This window comes from Lissotriton helveticus, chromosome 1_1 (genome assembly GCF_964261635.1).
Source record: "Lissotriton helveticus chromosome 1_1, aLisHel1.1, whole genome shotgun sequence".
In the NCBI taxonomy this organism is placed as follows: domain Eukaryota; kingdom Metazoa; phylum Chordata; class Amphibia; order Caudata; family Salamandridae; genus Lissotriton; species Lissotriton helveticus.
Genome location: NC_136057.1, coordinates 1,649,404,572 through 1,649,424,101, shown reverse-complemented (window position 1 = coordinate 1,649,424,101; position 19,530 = coordinate 1,649,404,572). Strand labels below are relative to the sequence as shown.

The window sequence follows — 19,530 nt, the reverse complement described above, 5'->3', positions numbered from 1 at the left end:
TTCAGGTCCAAGATACAACTGCCCGCTAGTTGTCGGGCGGGCCCAGTTATAGTCCTTTGGCTCTTTGATCTCCGGACCCTCGCAGGCAGAGGTCTCCTGCCCGGGGGGGGGCTGGTCATTGGTGAGGTCCGGCGGTTGGCTCTTTGATCCCTTTGAAAGATGGGTCCGGGAATTCCCAGACGCCCAGCGGGTCTGGAGCCAGCACTCGGGGAGGCCAGAGGGGTGATCGAAACTGGCCCACAGGGGAGGGCCAAAGGTGTGACAGAAACCAGCCCCTCAGGGGAGGCCGGAGGTGCCATCGAAACTCCCTGGCTTATCTCACTCGGGGAGCCCTTTACCCCCCAGCCGGGACTGGCGCGCCTCTGGAGTCTGGGTTTCGCTGGGGCCGGGGTCGCGCTCGGCCCAGGGAGACAGGGATGTCGGGAAGGGAGGATGGCGTCCGGGCCTTGTGGGGCATGCAAGGTTAGGCGCTCGGAGCCGGGCGTGGAGCGGGAAAGGCAGGCTACACTAACGGGGAGGCTGCGCAGGGGACTCGGGGCACAGGCCTACGCTCACAGGGTGTGGAGGGACAGAGGCGAACCACACCACGAGGCCGGGTCCAACACGCGTCCCCCCCAGCTGAAGGCGGGGAGAACCACCCATCCTCTTGGGGGTTCTCTTCGCTGAGGCGGAAGAATCTGGACAGGCCGTCTGCGTTGGCGTGGTCAGAGCCAGGCCGGTGTTCAACAGTGAAGTCCATCCCCTGGAGGGAGATGGACCAGCGCAGCAATTTGGGGTTGTCCCCTCTCATCTGCATTAGCCACCGGAGAGGTCGGTGGTCGGTCTGGACCCGGAAGTGAGTACCGAACAGGTAGGGCCTCAGCTTCTTCAGGGCCCAAACCACCGCAAAGGCCTCCCGCTCGATGGTGCTCCACCTTTGTTCTCGAGGGAGTAGCTTCCGGCTAATGAAGGCCACTGGTTGGTCGAGGCCGTTCTCGTTCACCTGGGACAGGACAGCTCCGATGCCATGCTCGGACGCGTCCGTCTGGACTACAAACTCTCGTGAGTAGTCGGGGGCCCGTAGGATGGGGGCGGTGCACATGGCGTCTTTCAACGTTTCGAAACGCCTCTTGGCAGGCGGAGGTCCAGCTGACTTTCTTCGGCTGGTTTTTGGAGGTTAACTCCGTGAAGGGGGCTACCATGCTGCCGTAACTCTTGATGAACCGGCGGTAGAACCCCGTGAGCCCTAGAAACGCCCGCACTTCCGTCTGGGTCGTGGGGGCCTCCCAGGCCACGATGGCATCGATCTTGGGCTGGAGGGGGGCTATGAGGCCGCTTCCGACCTGGTGCCCGAGGTAGATTACGGACCCTTGCCCGATCTGGCACTTGCTTGCCTTAATGGTGAGACCCGCCCTCCTCAGGGCGGTCAGCACCGCCCAGAGGTGCTGGAGGTGCTCGGGCCAGTGGGAACTGTAGACTGCAATATCGTCCAGATACGCAGCGCTGAACTCTTCCAACCCCGCCAGGACCTGGTTCACCAGTCGCTGGAAGGTGGCAGGGGCGTTCTTCATTCCGAAGGGCATCACCCGGAAATGGTAGTGACCATCCGGAGTGGAGACAGCGGATCTTTCCTTTGCTCCCTCGGTGAGGGCGATCTGCCAGTACCCACTGGTCAGGTCGAATGTGCTGAGGAAACGAGCAGCCCCGAGGCGATCGATAAGCTTGTCGGCTCGGGGGATGGGATGAGCATCGGTTCTGGTGACTGCGTTGAGCCCGCGGTAGTCAACGCAGAACCTCAGCTCGGGAACAGCACCAGGGGCGGCTGCCTTCGGAACCAGGACCACGGGGCTAGCCCATGGGCTGTCAGAGGCTTCGACCACCCCGAGAGCTAACATCTTCGATACCTCGGCCTTGATGCAGGCCCGGACGCGGTCAGGGACGCGGTAGGCTCTGTGCCGTACCGGTGGGCTGTCCACGTCGTGGACGCACCAGCTGGTGACGCCGGGGGTGAGGGAGAAGAGGTCCGAGAACTGTCCCAACAACTGGCGACAGTCCTCGCGCTGCTCGGGAGAGAGGGAGGAGGAGAGACTCACCCCCTCTACGGAGCCATCTTTTTCTTTGGTGGACAGGAGATCGGGGAGAGGCTCCGTTTCTTCTTCTTCCCCATCGTCCGTGGCGAGGAGTAAGCTCAACTCGGATCGGACGAAGTGGGGTTTGAGGCGGTTTACGTGAAGGACCTGCAAGGGGTTCCGGGGGGACTCCACGTCGATGAGATAAGTCACCTGACTCTTGCGTTCTACCACCTTGAAGGGCCCTGTCCACTTGTCTTGCAGGGCACAGGGCTCCACGGGGGCCATCACCCAGACCCGCTGTCCGGGCTGAAACTCGACCAGAGTGGCATTTTGGTCATACCACCGTTTCATTTCTTCTTGGCTGGCCTCGAGGTTTGCCTCGGCCAGTTCTCTGAACTTCCTCGTCTGGTTCCGGAGGGCCAAAATGTATCGAAACACATCGGGAGGGGGCTCTCGGGCCGCCGTCTCCCACCCTTCCTTGACCAGGGTGAGGGGTCCCCGGACGGGGTGCCCGTAGAGCAGCTCGAAGGGGCTGAACCCCAGGGACTTCTGGGGGACTTCGCGGTATGCGAAGAGGAGACAGGGAAGGAGGACGTCCCACTTACGCCTCAGGGGCTCTTCGAGTCCCATGATCATTCCTTTGAGGGTCCGGTTGAAGCGTTCCACCAGACCGTTACCCTGGGGGTGATATGGGGTGGTGAACTTGTACGTCACCCCACATTGTTGCCAAAGGGACTTCATGTATTTCGAGATGAAGTTGGTCCCTCGGTCGCTGACGACTTCTCGAGGGAATCCCACCCGGGAGAAGATGGCCATGAGGGCCCGCCCCACTACGGGGGCGGTCACCGTTCGGAGGGGAATGGCTTCGGGGTATCGGGTGGCATGGTCCACCAAGACAAGGATAAAGCGGTGCCCCAAGGAGGTCCGGGGGTCGAGGGGGCCCACAATGTCGATTCCCACCCTCTCAAAGGGGGTACTGACCACGAGGAAGGGTTGGAGAGGAGCCTTGCGCTTCCCTCCGCTCTTTCCGCTGGCCTGACAAGTGGGGCAGGACTTACAGTGGGCCTCCACACCGGAGCGCATGCCCGGCCAGTAGAAGTGGGTGACCAGGCGCTGGTACGTTTTGTCTTGTCCCAAGTGTCCCGCCAGGGGCACGTCATGGGCCAGGTTCAGGAGAAAGCCGCGGAAGCGTAGGGGGACCACCAGCACTCGGCCGGACCCTAGTTCGGCGGACTTTTGCTCGCTGTATAAGAGGCCGTTTTCCCAATAGACAAAGTGGGAGCCAGACTGGTCACCGGCGGCCTGGGCGGCGGCCTGCTGCCGCGGCCCCACCAAGGATGGACAGGCTGTCTGCTCTAGGCAGAATTCTTCTCGGGACGGTCCCCCTTCCTGGCGCCATTGGGCCAGCTCAGGAAGGTCGTCCAAGCTCGGGGTCGGTTCGACACCAGGGCCGAGGGGACCTGCGTCGGGGGGGAAGCTCTCCCTGGGGAACAGCTCAGGGGTCTCAAAGGATTCAGGGACCTCGGGGTCCTCGGGGGTTGCCGGTGCCGCCTCTAAGGTCGCCCCTTCGGGGGTGGTCCTTCGGGCGGTCATCGACCGGGTACTCACACAGGCCCACTCGGGTAGGCCCACCATCTCTAAGTGGGTCCTTTTCTCAACCCGCTGCCATGGGGAGCTCTCTAGATCGTTGCCGAGCAGGCAGTCCACAGGCATGTCGGAGCGGACTGCCACTCGTAACTCCCCAGAGACGCCCCCCCATTCGAACGGGACTTGAGCGATCCGGCAGGTGCGGACGGAGTTATCAGATGCGATCACCCTGCAGGAGATGTGGGGAACAATCTGGGCTTCGGTGACTAGGTGCCGTTTGACGGCGGTGATACTGGCCCCAGTGTCTCGGAGCGCCCCTATGTGATGGCCATTGACAGTCACCTGCTGTCGGTATTTCTCTGTGTTGTCGGGTAGGGGAGCTCCGGGGACCATCTCCCTATCACCCAGGGAGACTAACATCATAGCTGCGGGGTCTGCTCCCTCGAACTCTTCCTCCCCCTCCTCTTCTAGAGCTACTGAGGTAATGTGGCGCACTGGGAGCCCTGCAGCAGCAGGCTTCTGGAACAAGGGGCAGCGGGGGTCATTGGCATAGTGCCCGGGTTTCTGGCAATGGTAGCAGGCTTGGCTGACTCGGGGCCCTGGCTTAGTTGGGGGAAACCCTGCGCGCGCTGTGGGAGGCGAGGTGCCGGGCTGGTTTCTGGGGGGACTACGCGGGGACCCTACCTGGGAACCCCTCTGTCTATTCCGATTCCCCCCTCCCCTCTGGCGGGACGATCCCTGTTCATTTCGGCCAGAATCTGCCCCGGGCCCCCGGGGGACTCTGGTGCTCACCCAGCGATCGGCCTCGACGGCCAGCTTCCGGGGGTCAGCCAACTTGCTGTCCAGGAGGTGCTGTCGGAGTTCCACAAAGCAATTCAGGGACAAATGTTCGTAGGCAATGAGGTCGATGAGCCCCTCGAAGGTGGATACTTTGCTGCCCTTGATCCACCCTTCCAGGGCCCGGCTGTAGAAATTGACATATTCTACCCACGTGGTGCCGGGGATCTTCCTGCATTCTCGGAAGCGTTGGCGGTACATTTCTGGGGTGAGCCCGTACCTTGTGAGGAGGGCCTCTTTCATGTGGCTGTAGGAGGTCTGTTCGGCAGACGGTAGGTCGAGTAGGGTGTCTCTCCCTTCACTCAGGAATCGACCCCACAGCCCGGCTCCCCAATCTTTCTGCGGAACTCGGTGGGAGGTCATAGCTACCTCGTAGGCCTTGAACCATTGCTGCATGTCATCGTTTTTATAATATTCTTTGACCACATCCTTGGGGATGTGGACCTTGGGTTCCACTGGGGGAACAAACTCTCGGGTCGCTGCTGTTTTGTTGCCTTCGTTCCGGGCCTTGAGTTCTATTTCCAATACCCTGCGCTCGTGCTCCAGCTGGAGCTTCTTTCCGTCATGTTCTCGTTGGAGTTTCTTCTCCTCCAGTTCTCTTTGCAGCCGTAGCTGCTCGATGGCTAGCTTTTTCTCGGCCAGCTTGAGTTCTACCTCCATCTTTAAACGGGCTAGTTCTAGCTCGTGGCTTCGGTTGCGTTCTCGGTCGGTCATCTCTTCTCGAGATAGACCTCTCTCCGTGCTGTGAGTCCGCGTCCGGGACTCTGCTCTTTCTTGCTCTGGGGCGTGGGTTTCGATCAGTGGCGCTCCCCCTCCATCGGCTTCTGTCGGTGCTGGAGGTTGGGCTCCGGTCTCCACCCAGGCTGTTAGAGCTTGCTGAAAGTCCTCTTTGGTGTTTAATCCCGTTGACGGGATACGGAGGTCTTTGCAGAATTGCTTGAGCTCACGGTGCGAATAGTCTCCCAGCAGCTCCATCTGGAAGGTGGTCTTGTCGCTCGTGAGGCTCATGGTTGCTCTTCGTTCGGGTAGTGTGTCAGTGCTGTACGATCCCTAGACGTAGGTTCTTATCCCACCGCTGTCACCAATGTTGGAAGGGCCGATCTCCGAGGGCCAGGTTGTGCTCACCCGGTCACCCCAAGATCCACCTCCCCCACAGAACTTGCCGAGTCTTGATTGGGAGGTCCCCACCGGGGAGGACTTCGGGTCTAGGATCGTACACATTGAGCTCACACCACACTATGAACAGACACCACACCGTTGGATTCTAGTAACAAGTTCTTTATATAGCAAATAACGAAGGAAGCACTCTTGTATACACAGTGGTCAAGGGACCACAAAGCCTTGGAGGATTCGGGAAGGGGGAAGCGGGACAGTCTTTTAGTCTCTGGGTCAGTACACGGCGTACCCTACGCACAGCTCTCAATCCTCGAGCCGGGGGGTACGGGATGATGGTCGTACTGGCTGCCTCACCTCCGTCGAGTCGGCTCGGTCGTGATGGTGGTCTCAATGGTCCAGCCGGACCAGAGTACTCCTCGAGCCGCGACGAGGTTAGCAGGGCTCGATCTGGAGAGGTTCGTGAGAGCCGCGACAGCGTCAGCAGGGCTCCTATGGTCTAAGAGGTCGAGCCGCGACAGCGTCGGCAGGGCTCCGATGGTTGCAAGTTCAGCTTGAGCCGCGACAGCGTCAGCAGGGCTCCGATGGTTGCAGGTTCAGCTTGAGCCGCGACAGCGTCAGCAGGGCTCCGATGGTCTTAGAGGGCGAGCCGCGACAGCGTCAGCAGGGCTCCGATGGTTGCAGGTTCAGCTTGAGCCGCGACAGCATCCGCAGGGCCCAGAGGTTCAGGATGAGTCTTCTTAGGGTCAGCCGCGATCAGATCAGCAGGGCTTCAGGTCCAAGATACAACTGCCCGCTAGTTGTCGGGCGGGCCCAGTTATAGTCCTTTGGCTCTTTGATCTCCGGACCCTCGCAGGCAGAGGTCTCCTTCCCGGGGGGGGCTGGTCATTGGTGAGGTCCGGCGGTTGGCTCTTTGATCCCTTTGAAAGATGGGTCCGGGAATTCCCAGACGCCCAGCGGGTCTGGAGCCAGCACTCGGGGAGGCCAGAGGGGTGATCGAAACTGGCCCACAGGGGAGGGCCAAAGGTGTGACAGAAACCAGCCCCTCAGGGGAGGCCGGAGGTGCCATCGAAACTCCCTGGCTTATCTCACTCGGGGAGCCCTTTACCCCCCAGCCGGGACTGGCGCGCCTCTGGAGTCTGGGTTTAGCTGGGGCCGGGGTCGCGCTCGGCCCAGGGAGACAGGGATGTCGGGAAGGGAGGATGGCGTCCGGGCCTTGTGGGGCATGCAAGGTTAGGCGCTCGGAGCCGGGCGTGGAGCGGGAAAGGCAGGCTACACTAACGGGGAGGCTGCGCAGGGGACTCGGGGCACAGGCCTACGCTCACAGGGTGTGGAGGGACAGAGGCGAACCACACCACGAGGCCGGGTCCAACACTGGGGTCAGGCGGTGCGGAGTTTTTCAGTGCAGGCCAGGCCCTATCCTTTATCTTACAAAAAAACTTGATGTCTAGTGTCACTTTCTGCACCCCTGGAGTGGGCAGATTAAGGGTTGCATCATTCTAGCTGCCCCCCTTGTAGAAAGAGGACAGAAAGACTACCTTGGTTCTTAATTGGAGAAGGAGTAATGTCATACCTGGGTGCCCCTACCCTCCATAAAAACTTACAGTGTGTCTAGTGGGCGGATCACTGCTCAGAAATTGCACTTCTATGGTGATGTGCGAGCAGAGATCCGCCTTAATCTGTGCTTGTGGGTTGGAACTGCCCCCCACTCCAGTACCGATTACAGTGAAAACAGCGGAAGCTTAACACTTTGATATTGTTGGTGCACGGATCGTCATGCAAACAAAAAAAGCCGCAGGTTTAATGGGAAGCTTTTCTCCTTCAAACCTAAGAAGAGTAAAATCCTCTAGCGAATGTACCAGAGGTATTCCTAGCTCCTGGTGCTAGCACAATAGAGGTAGTGCTTAGGATGTGTCCAGCACATGCTTAGCACGTGAGCAGTTATGCAGGCGGTCTACAATTTTAGCAGCAAGCATTCTGCAGAAAGATCTGCATCTACAATAGACAGCCTATTTCACAAGCTCAAATGCTGGTTTTGAGGCATCATTTTCATAAATTAGTCAAGTAAAATGCTATGCCATCCACGATGTTAGAACATTACAAACTCACTCACAGCACATGGCGATGCGTTACAGCTTTTGGATGAGTACAATGCTAGACAGACAGACCTGCCATATTCAAATCCAAACCTTGACATTTATTCTCCTAATTGATGCTGAGAAGAGTACAGATTAGAGCAGACATGAGTGAGGTACCTAGGGCTCATGAAATCAAATCATTCATACGTCTACAGTGTCACAGTGCATAAATGTTTCCATTTGACCAGTTGGGTGCTGTGGGTGGGATCTGCATGCAATTAGCACTGCCCCTCTGGTTGGTGCAAACCCAAGGGCTTTGTCCATGTGCTCCGCAGGAAAGGGAATCTCCTTTAGCTAAAACACCCACGTAGACAGACATTTGCGACAAAAAGAGACAGGGATATCACCAATCCGTTAATGGGAGCGGGATGTGTCAGTATGGTGTCCTGCATTCTACTTGCCCCCAAATCACTCCATAGCAAAACAAAGGAGCACAGCCCTCATACTCAGCAGTCCAGGTCTACTGCAAAATCATGCTTGTGTCATTGAGCGAGCCACCCGGCGCAGAAAAATCGTTCTCTACCACCTACATTCTCCTTCCCCTGTGGAGTGCCAGAGTGGTCTTCCCTCAGTCCGACGCTTTTCAATATATATGTGAGCCTGCTGGCTGCCCTTATAAGATCTTTTGGGCTACTTTTAACCTCTTATGCAGACGATACCCAAATCGTGCTGTCCCTTCAGAGAGGCAAAGAAGCGGAAAAGGCCCCCAGCTGCCATGACTGCATGTTAGCAATAACTGGCTGGATGTCTGCTAAATTTCCTGAAGTTGAATACAGGCAAAACAGAGGTGATTATTTTGGGGAATAACCCCAACCTCTAGTCTCCAGCATGGTGGCCCAGTGACATGGGCCACCTCCCACTCCCTTCGCAGAAAGTTAAGAACTTGGGGGTGATCATGGACAAAACCCTTAGATTCAGGGACCAGGTCAGCGGGGTGGTGTCAACAAGCTTTTTCATCATGAGAACCCTGAGGAAAATAAAAGTCTTCCTCACCGAAGAAAGCTTCAGAACAGTTGTCTCAGCCCTCATTCTGTCCCATCTGGACTATTGTCACAGCTTGTATCTGACTATTATTAAGAAACATCTTAACAGATTACAGATGGTGCAGAATGCAGCGGCCAGGCTGCTTACGGGCACTCCTAAGTTTATGTCGGTCCGAAATGGCCTATGTTACCTTTATTGGCTTCCAATAAAACAACAAGCTCAATTCAAGGCTCTCTGTATGGTCTTTAATTCCCTGATAAGGATTGGCCCAGAAGACCTAAAAAGCACATTCAATGGTATGTCCCTGGGAGAACGCTGCGCTCAATGGAGGCAAAGCAGGTGATCGTTCCTAGAGCTAAAAAGGCTAACTGGGTTGGACAGAGCTTTGTCCTAAGAGCCACCAATGCCTGGAACGACCTTCTGTTATACCCAAGGACTGCAACGGAGCTCCCTTCATTCAGGAAAGCTCTGAAGACCTGGTTGTTTTCAGCTTAAGTCTCAGTCTGGGCTCAGGGGCTGAGGGTATGAGGTACATAGTGCTTAGCGCCATGACACCCTTGGGTAACAGTGCACTTTATAAACTTATATAAACATAACAACATACATCTAAACCTCGTGCTTTGTGGAGTGTTTTAACGGATACAAAACATTTTCTTAATTCCCTTTGTGGAATTGTAGCGTGAAAAATACACTAGTGAGCATAGTGCATGAGACTTTCACAATGCAGGTGTACAGGTATTGTTCAATGAAGGCATTACTAATAACTAAAATACATCTTTGAGGAACACATATAAAACATCATGAACTTGCAAACGTTCATAAGAAAAAAAAACAAGCATTGGCATAGCCAATAGGTCTCGCCTTTGGGACCTTATAAGCCATGCAACAGTTGATGTTGTTGCACCAAGGATATTGTGCTGCATAACTAAATACTTATAAAGTCTCAAAAGCGAGACCCATTGGCTATGCCAATGCTTGTTATATATTGACGAGGGCTCAGTTGCTCCTCGAAAATAAAGATTTACAAAACATGGTAAAAAATACACATTGAAAATGCCAAAATTATGAAAGACTGTCCCACAACTTTTGGATTGCCAATGGTTGTTTTTGTAGTGGTTTGATAATTGTGGCGTATCCTGGAGAAAAGTAATTGACCATATACTAATGCAGTAGCGGCTGCTAGCGGACATGTGTGTTGAGGCAGGGAGGGGGGGGTGGAAAAATAAAACAAACACCCACTTACCTGGAACGTCGTAATCTACTTTCTTCCTGCAGTCCCGGCCAGCAGCAGGAAGCACCCGGGCTCCCCTGAGCCAAACGCACCGCTGCAATGCAGCGTTGTGATTGGTCTGAACGTCCAATCCATGGCGCTCAGACAGGGATTGGGAGGCTTTGCATGTTCCTCACCAGGCTGTGTAATGTAGCCTTGTGGGGAAGATGCATAATGCGCATGACTGTTTGACCGTCCCAAGACGGCCAGCCAAGCAATTGTGCGCAATTAGGGAGTTTAAACCTCTCCTCCCCCTGCTCAGGCCAGCCCTGCCCCAAGAGTCACTGACTGCAGTAGGAAAACGAAAATGATAACGTTAATTATTATAATTTTCCTTTCGTTTAGTATGGCGACGCTCCTCCGTTTTCGCAGAGGAGCAGCCACGGACTGATGGTTTCTGGACCATATTGTTTCTTGAACACACCTAGGTAGGTTAAGGAGAGCCAGTTGGATTTGTGTCATATTTTTACAATAACCACTGGCTTTGTAAATGAGTTTCATAAGGCAACTTCATCTTATGTGAATGTTTCAACAGTAGCGGTCGGTGGTGAGAGTAGCTGCCGGGCGGTGACGTGGGGAGGGTCAGGGTGGGGGGGTAGTAATCTATGGATTGCGGAGGATTACAGGTAAGTAAAAATATAAATAAATAAAACTAATTTTGTTGCCTGTACTGCATCCCCAAATGCGATGCAGTGCACGCAACAAAATGTGTTTTATTTATTTATATGTTTACTTACCTGTAATCTTCCATAATCCATAGATTACTTCCCCCCACCCTGCCCCTCCCCACATCACCGCCCGACAGCTACTCCCACCACCGACCGCTACTGTGTTTATAAGCTCTGGCCTGACACTGCCCTTGCCAGAGGTAGGTTTATAAACATCCCTAGGCAATAAACATCTGTTACTCAGCGCCAAGATATGCTTGTGGGTGAACGTGCCCTACAAATACATGTTATGATATGTTATATTATGTTTTATCTTATGCTTACCTTACCAAACCTTTCATCCTTCTGATGGGCATAAAATGAGTAGAACTACAACGGATGATAGTTAAAATCAGTCATCAGCGCCTAGAGACCCATGGAGTGGGGTAAGAGTGCTATGGATATCATTTTGAAGAGTTTCATAGGATAGGGGTAGGTGTGGGGGCAGTGACCCCGAGGCATTCACGTAGCTCTAGAAAGGGGGAGGGGGGGGGGAGGTCCTCCGTGTGTGGCATCTCTCAAGCACAGGCTCCTCCGTCTCAGAAGTGACGTGCAGAGAGAGCCCGAAGCCCTCCCTCACTCCACCCGCTAATTTAATCAGCCAAAGGGGGTGAGTATATTGTACTAAACATCTTAATCTATTTGATGAAAATTACTGGAATGGGTCTGATGCGCCGCTGAGTCACCCGCGAGGGGAAGCGACCCCGGATGCGTGGGGGTGAAAGATGGGGGGGATATAGGTTGACTTCAGGGCGAGCTGCTGAGGGAGGTGTGGGGGTAAGGAATCACTCTGAGGTGGGGGCGATGTTTGCGACGAGAGTGGGTTCTGTCTGTCCCAGGGAGTAACGGGGTGCTGATGTGCTCTCTGGTGCAGAAAGACGATGGGGGGGCAAGTGAACCCCTCATGTAAGCTTTTGTATAGGTCAGCTATCAAACGTGTGGCGCCCTCCTTCCAAGCGTGTGACAGCTGTCACTCAACGTTTCACTGTAAGCTACTGAAATATTTTAGGAGGGTCACGTGAGTAAAATTAGATTTTTTATTTTATTAAAAAGGTTTGCAAAATTGCAGTTGTGCTGTGTATTGTTATTGCGTTTTTATAGTGCCTTTTATTAACCGAGATGAGGCGCTAAGGCGCTTGTGCCAGCAGATAACACCCTAGTGCATAGGAGCACTAGCGCCCCCCCCCCCCCGAGGCCTCACCTGCAGCACGTGCTGCGCTTCTTCAACACAGAGCACACCGACTTCTAGGCTCTGGGTGTGCTGGGCAAGAAGGGTGAGCGGACGCCATTTTACCTTCCATCTTCTGCCCAGACATGTTTAACTGTTCACATTGTTGAGGGTAAACGGTGCCTTTTGCCAGTTTGTCGCGGAGTGCTAATTTTAACCCATTAACAGTCAGACGCTCTTATTAGCATATTAAAGGCTTTCTCTCCCCGCTCACCACTGGGCTGTTTAATCCATGTTTGCTCACAAGAAAAACAGTGCGCGCCTCGTGCTGAAAGAGGAGGAGGCAGCAGGGGGAGAGGGGAGAGAGGAGGGGGCCTGCCCCTGTTTCCCTTGCGGGAGCGAGCAGGAACCATCTGTTAATTACAAACAGATGGTTTCAAAGCTTGCTCCGGGAAGGGAATCGCCAAACGTGCACGTGTTGCCATTTAAAGCAATGCAACGTGTGCACGTTTTTGGGCCAAAAACTTAATCGATTACTAAAGGTCTCCTCCTATGCAGCGCAGGCGCGCAGCTTAGGCGAGACCTAATAACCCTACAAGCAGACAAGGGTCATGGGATATAAATCATAAATGAAACATAGAAAACCACAATATCGCTGATGAAAGTATCTGGAAGGTGAAAGATTTACATAGAAGAATAATCAAAGGTATCTATGCAACATTAAATTGCACGATCACCGTTATCAGTGTGCTGCAGCTGGAAAATAAGGGGCTCCAGCAGAAGAGACACCACAAGCACTGGATTGGCGAATACACAAATCACCATAAAGATGAAAACAAAACATACTGGTCAGTGTCTTCCAAAGAAACTCAAGTTGTAAATTCCCATGGGCTAGCACAGGGCCCATTGCCATTCATGTTTCAATGCAAAGTGCACGGTTCTTGCACTATTTCGGATGACTTCATTCAGGATCTCATAACTGACTTTTGTCCAATAGATTCCATATTTCAATGGAACTGGTGTGCACACGTAATAATGGCCTCCAAATGCTATGCCTCATGATAAGCTGCTGAAACGATAATCATCTTAACCTTTCCCTTCTCTTTAGCACCAGTCACAGGGCACCTTCTCTTGAAGGTGTACATACAACATTTTGATGAAATTGAACGGCATGACGAGTAGTCTTCGCTATAGTAACATCCTACTACTCTCAACACCCTCATTACATAATTAACATGGAACATTTCTTGGCACTATCTGTAATTCTCATTGCTTTGATGGAGTTGATTCGGTAGACCAACAGAAACTTGAACAGGAGAGCAGTGCTGGACGATTTGTTTTGTTCCAAGATACACAGAAAATAAGACCAATGAAACTACGTGAAATCAGTTTCCACCTACAATGACAAAACATCCCACAAATCGTTTGGGCAGTTCCGGGTAGTTTCCGTGATTCTTATCAGCGAAACGAGGTCCAAAGAAAACTAGATCGAAAGCCCAGTTCATGGTAGTTCACACAGTTTTTGTGGTTCTCCTGGGACCTCGATTTGCCAAAGATAAATCCTCAGAACTGCCCAAACCTTGAAATGCATACATTTCTCAGGTTTGCAAGCAGGGCAAACCCATCCAGCCATCTCCGAGGAGCAGCCAATCGTCCCCTGTGGCTTGTGTTCTGCTCAGAGCTTATCTTCTGTTGGACCCACAGCTCAGAAACCCAGCCTCTGTTGAGGACAGAACTGTAAACAGTTTTCAGGACACCGAGATCAGAAAGGGATCACCTCCATGGGGGTGCCAGTCCAATCTCCATGGAAGTAATACATGTGCATCCACTGCAGTCTGGAACAGGTATTTGATATCCTTGTGGATAACAGTTTTTTTTTTACCTCTCTTACAATCAGGGCACAAGTCCTAAAAAAAGAAGTGGCGGGACTAACCTAATTAATCAGTATGCAAGTGGCATCACGGCGTGTGACAACACAGCGCGTGAGACACGTGGCATCACAGGAAGTGCCATCACAAGAAGTGACATCAGATCTTAAGTGCTCACATATATGTTTAGCAGGTCTATCATGTGTACATTTTAGCACATTTCGAGTGTACTTGCCAACCCTCCTGACTTAGGCAGAAGATTCACACTTTTGTAAGCTTCACATACACCAATGTTGCCTTTTGTCAGCGTAAAGCTTCCTCTACCCATAGTGCTTTAAAGGAAAAAAATAGAGATATTTAAATTATTACGCCTCCTCAGGGGTAAGCGCTATATAAATGCTATTTATTTTGTGCAAATACTGGGAAAGATCAATACATCTTATGTTCTTACAGTGCATGCAAATCTCCTAAACAAAGCCAAAACAAAGTGAAAAGCTGCCTCTTAAGTATGTGTGAAGTGCTAACCTTTGTTTCCCCTCAGCTGCATTTGCTTCTAGGTGTGAGGCTCCTGACTGCTGCCAGCCAGGAGACTCGAACAAAAAGGAGGCTGATCACATTATTCAGGGGGAAAGTTGCATTTTGTGCATACTAGACAGCTATAAAAAATATTCTTGCATTATTGTGCATTGTGTGTTTTTCGGTCATTGGAAGGGGTGTCTGCCAGCTGCACATTATTGTGTAGGCTGTGCAGATTTTAGCTTTAAGTACACTGTTGTCATTCAGTGTTGACCATTGCTCTTCTGTCTTTAAGATACAACTGTGAGAACATTTTCTTGTTTATAAAAGCCAGATTTGGGACTAAAATAAATAATAAATCATTTTTTTAAGCCAACACTACTTGCATGTTGGAATTGCAAAGACGATGCCTTTAATGTGAAAAATCATACCTAATAAGCCCCAGAATGCAAAGTGTTGTTAGGGAAAAAAAAAAGACAGGGCTGGCAGGTATCAATCATAATTTGGGGGCACTTACCAGCAAGTTTTTGACTTAAGGCCAAACTACAAACCGTTTTAGGAAAGACACACCACCTTTCAAAGCTTACTACCTGAAGACCAGCATTATTATATAGACCATGTCGTGTTTTCTTTTCTTAAGGCAGTCCTTCTCAATATATGGTGTTTGTTTCAAGTAGATGTGTTGTCATGCGAGTCGATTGTGTCACATTTGGGGAGATAATGTTCTATTTGAGAGATTTGCTGCCACAATAAGCGCTTCAAAGCCTCGTTAGGGGTCGTAAGCGCTATATAAATACATTTACTGTTACAGTTACAATTTATGAAAAAGTAGCAAGGTAGATTGAACCCTGCTATGAGGAGCTGTCCATCTATGTCACAAGTTGCATTCCTACTAGGGCCTTCTACGCCTTCGTACCAGTCTTAGGCAAAGAAAATAGTTGTTTTGGATTATGTATTGACAGGTAAAGTTACTGATAAATGGCTGACGCAGTCCTGAGCACCAAGATATTAAAATGAAATGGCCTGTGAATGTAGTCTTCGTTCACTTTATTTGGACTTAAGTAACAGATTACAAATTTTGCGAATGATAAACTCATATCTGTGTAAACTAACTAACTAGAGAAATGTTGGATGCGTATTTTGGGGTTGGGGTGGATGTTGTAAAGGTTTGAAAGGCAAGTGATAAGCCCATCACAGAGCTATCAAATGGACCCGTAACTTGTGTGACCAAAGCCTTCAGCCAATTCCATCTTTATGGCCAAGGTTGCTATGCATTCTGGATTGTTTTATGGCTGTTTCTATACTATCGGGTTGCACAAATGGGACTCTTTCCAATATTTATTTTATTACAAGGATATAACTGCTTTGATCTGCTCAGAATGAATTGCCGCTCAAAACTTCTATTATGAATGATGGTAGTCCAGATAGGTTGAAACCAGTAGTTTATTTATATAATACAGCACCACCAGTGAACATTCAGCTCCTTCCAATGCACAACATGGCACGGACCCAAGACTCTAGAACATCAACAGAATCTAACAAGGGTCCGTGCCAACAGCATAGATACATAGTTACCAACATAACAGCTTCACACATGGCATTGAAATATCACACTTCAGCACACCGAAAACATAGAAATGTCACACCTAGACAAACTCTAAACTCGGCAACTATGTCCTGCTCACCTTCTATGCTCAAGCTCCCCCTTGTGGTCGGTATTGTTTAGCTGCTCGCCTCTGTTGCAATAATATTTCGTCAATTATAATACTAATCAAAGTCGGACATCTCTCAGCAGTATCATGAACGAGCATTAACTACACAAGGCATATTGATACTTTCAATCACGATACAATTAAGATGAAACTTTAAGCTGAAGGAAGAATGAGAGATGTCACTCACCTTCACACCAAGCACACGGCACAGCGCCGCAGCCATGGCTAAAACAAGCATTGAATGAGTCGCCTAAATTCTACGTAACGACGAACTGAAGTTGACAGAATTGAAAAAGAAGACGGACTGCAAAATTAACAAGGCGGCCATCTTTGAGTTGTCCAAAGTTATTATTCTCTGCTTGAAAAGTAAAGTGAGTGTCAACAATATGTACAATTACAACGCGTAAAAAGGTATTCAATATTTCTAGAATTCATTTAAATTGTGATATGAAAAAATGAACTATATTTTACTTCCGTGCATGTATATATAAAAGTATTTCATAAAAAAACATCTAGTATATAATGTATTACTACTTTCTGTAATAAAGCAAAACGGTTATTCTGCAAAATACACACAGTTCAGAGGAATTTGAATAATGGATCCTAACAGCCGTTAGACTGGAACTTAGATTTTTTTTTAATTCAAGTGTAATTCAGTCCTGCCAAGCGTCACGCAACACGTGTGACGCCCACGCATTTCAGTGCGGTGATCCGCATCACCGCACTGAAATTAAATGTCACGCATTTTTGCACCTGCCAGGCGAGCCAACGGCGCCTGTCACTGTGCCCGTCACCGTGGCTCTCTCTGCTGCTCGAGGTGCCGCCTGTGTTCCGAAACAGTTAACAGCAGCAGACTGCGCAGCTCTCTGAGAGCCGGCGCGCTACAAATGTATCGACTGGGCCGGGGATTGTTAATCGGATGTGACCTCATCACGTCCGGCTGCCTGCAGAGGAAGTGAGGTCCCTGGTCCTTAGAAGCGGCGGGGGACTCGAGAGAGTTGAGTGCCTCCTAACGTTTGACTTAAGTCTGGGGAGCCTGCCGCTTCTCGCACCTCTGTTGTGCTGCCCTCTTATCAAGAAGCCGCTTGCCTGCTCCGGAACAGAGTTGGAGGACCGCGGTCACTGCAGTGCTGGGTAAAAGGGTTAAGTGGTGCCTGCAGCCTCTGTTGATTCTGCGCGAATCCGGACTGGACCACGGATGATGCAGCCAGTCGAGTTTGGGGCCTGCAGACTCTCATGCGCTGGTCGGGTTCAGTGCTTCACTCTGAGAGAATGCCATTGACATTACTGTCGAAGGTAATGTAATTGCTTTATATTTCATTTATGCGCCATGAACATTCCTGCTGAGAGCCGGGTTTTAAACTGTTCACTCCACACAACCAGCAATCATTGGCAGCCTTTCAAACAAAACCTTGTATTCTTCGGTTGGCAGGCAAAATTGCTCTCTGATTTGCGAATTCGCTTTCGAAAATGATTCAGCGTGGAAAGGATTCGAATTGTGGCTGATCATGGCTGTGTTGCTGGCTTCTTGCATTATGGGTGTAATTGTTTTCGGTGCGGCGTGATTTTAGACATTAACAGTTAAACTAAGTGTGCGGAGTCTAATTTTAATTAATTACTGAAAGCTAAAACACACAATCCAAATTGCCTCTCGCATGGGTTTTATTTTGTATGGGTTTGAATCTATCAGGGGGAGTGAAGGGGAAGCCATAAATCCTGGATGGAAATTGCAGGCCGTGGAAGGCAGGGAGTCCCATTGCATTATCTTATGGAAAGACACAGTGTACCTTCACTGAGCAGAACTGGTTTTAGATTACATCTGGCCAGCTCTGATCTTTCTATAACCACTGCAGGCGCAGAGCGAAATGCTCCTGCCTGTGCAGAGGGTTAACATGCTGCAACAAAGAAGGTGTACTTTGACATTACCGAACTGTATTTTATGTAGATAGCTCAGCAGGTTAATGCTTTTGCCACAGAGATCCTTTAGTTACTTGTGGTTCTGCCGCACCTGCTGAGCTGAGGGAGGGTGCTGTGCTCAGACATAACTTATGAGTGTGAAAGCTCCTGCTGTAGAGTTACTTGTCTGGTGGCAGTTTTAACTCACCAAAAAGTAGCGCAGAGGGTTGCAATGTACTTTGCAACGATCAGTTGCTTTGCGCCAGTTTCAAGATCTTAGAGTTTCTCGTTGTTCAAATGGGTGTAATTTCTAATATTTATAAGTTTTCGTCTTCTTCATTGCGTGATTTTGACCACGAGAAAGTGTCACTCATAGTTGTTGAAATGGAAGGATTCAAAATTATTCTAGCGGGCTATACTTACCAATAGCCCATATGCGTTTATTTGTAATAATAAGTCAGTTGGCAATGGAGAAGGTTCAATCGTTTATTCATCAAATACAAGCCCTGGCAGGGGAGCCTCAGTCTACACGACCCTCGGAGGTGCGCAGAGGAGACTGATTACATGTTAAAAATACAAAGCATATATACGTTTCATGCGTTCAAGATGACACCCTACAAGGAAAGATACAACTTGTCAGTACGCCAAGAGGAATACCCATATAAGGCACAATTGATTTGCTAGTAGCCTCGGCCTAAGCTATTCCGGGGGCAGGTCAGTAAGGTGCCTCCCTGTCTAACTGTAGCCCGGGAAGTACAGGAACGGGCCCTGCTAGAATGTGCACATCCCACACGAAGGGCAGATTTGACCTTGGGTTTCCTTGAGCTACCAGCTAACAACTATAGTAGGCGGCTTGGCTGCCGTCGTGGTTTCGAGCAGAAAGCGTAATCACGTGATTTCAGGGAAACAGCACTGGCACATAGAGAAACGAAACAAAATGGCTCCGGTTATACCAATAGGAGCAAACAAGTCAAAAGTGAATCATTGGTTAATAGGCGCTCATAGTGCACTCTAACTACATGATTATATAATTACGAGGTTATATTGAATATATTAGGCCAATAATGCGTGTTATCAAATTTTGATCCCAACAAACGGCCCTTTTGGCCTACTATAGCCAATAGAACTAGATTCATTCTACGAAAACCCCTTCATCGATCTGCATGAGGTCTGACACCTCCTTTTGGATCATCTGCTTTTCGGTTTTGACTTGACGAGAAAAGTTCAAACCAGATGTTATCCTGGCTGCACAGAATGAGCAGCAGGCCGGGCCACATTGGAGACACAGGCAACACGTAAATATTACTCCAAAAGCTCCGGCAAGCACCATAAATATCTTCCAACCCCAAGTAGCTAAAAGACCCCAGAACCAACTGCTAAGGGACCAGGTGCCGTTATCCACATGTGCTTCGCTGGCTAATCGATGTAGTTTTTGTATAGCAAGATGAATGGTAGGGGCTGAATCAGGAATAAACACACAGCAAGAGCTGCTGATCACACGACAGGCTCCTCCCCTATCTGCGAGGATGACGTTAAGAACCATCCGGTTCTGAAGCGAAACAAGCCTCGTGGCCTGAAGCTCCACAGTGAGGTTAGTTAAGATCCCAGTGGTGGTCTGGACCACGTTCTCAACTATTCGGGACAAGCGTCTAATACTACGGCTATTGAATATAGGTCCCCAAA

At 50.6% G+C, this 19,530-nt stretch overlaps 1 protein-coding gene across 2 annotated transcripts in view; it reads right to left on the bottom strand.

The window, feature by feature from the left end:
• TSFM (Ts translation elongation factor, mitochondrial) overlaps window positions 1-16,264 on the bottom strand; it is a 45,554-nt gene extending 29,290 nt beyond the window's left edge. The window contains exon 1 of one of the 2 annotated variants that reach the window (XM_078658933.1): window positions 16,139-16,264. In XM_078658933.1, the coding sequence (XP_078515059.1) occupies window positions 16,139-16,189 (51 nt within the window). In that variant the 5' untranslated portion in view covers window positions 16,190-16,264. Of the gene's footprint in view, window positions 1-15,924; window positions 16,071-16,138 lie in introns of those variants that run through there. The other variant, XM_078658936.1, reaches the window with a different exon arrangement.
• Window positions 16,265-19,530: the final 3,266 nt, after the last annotated feature.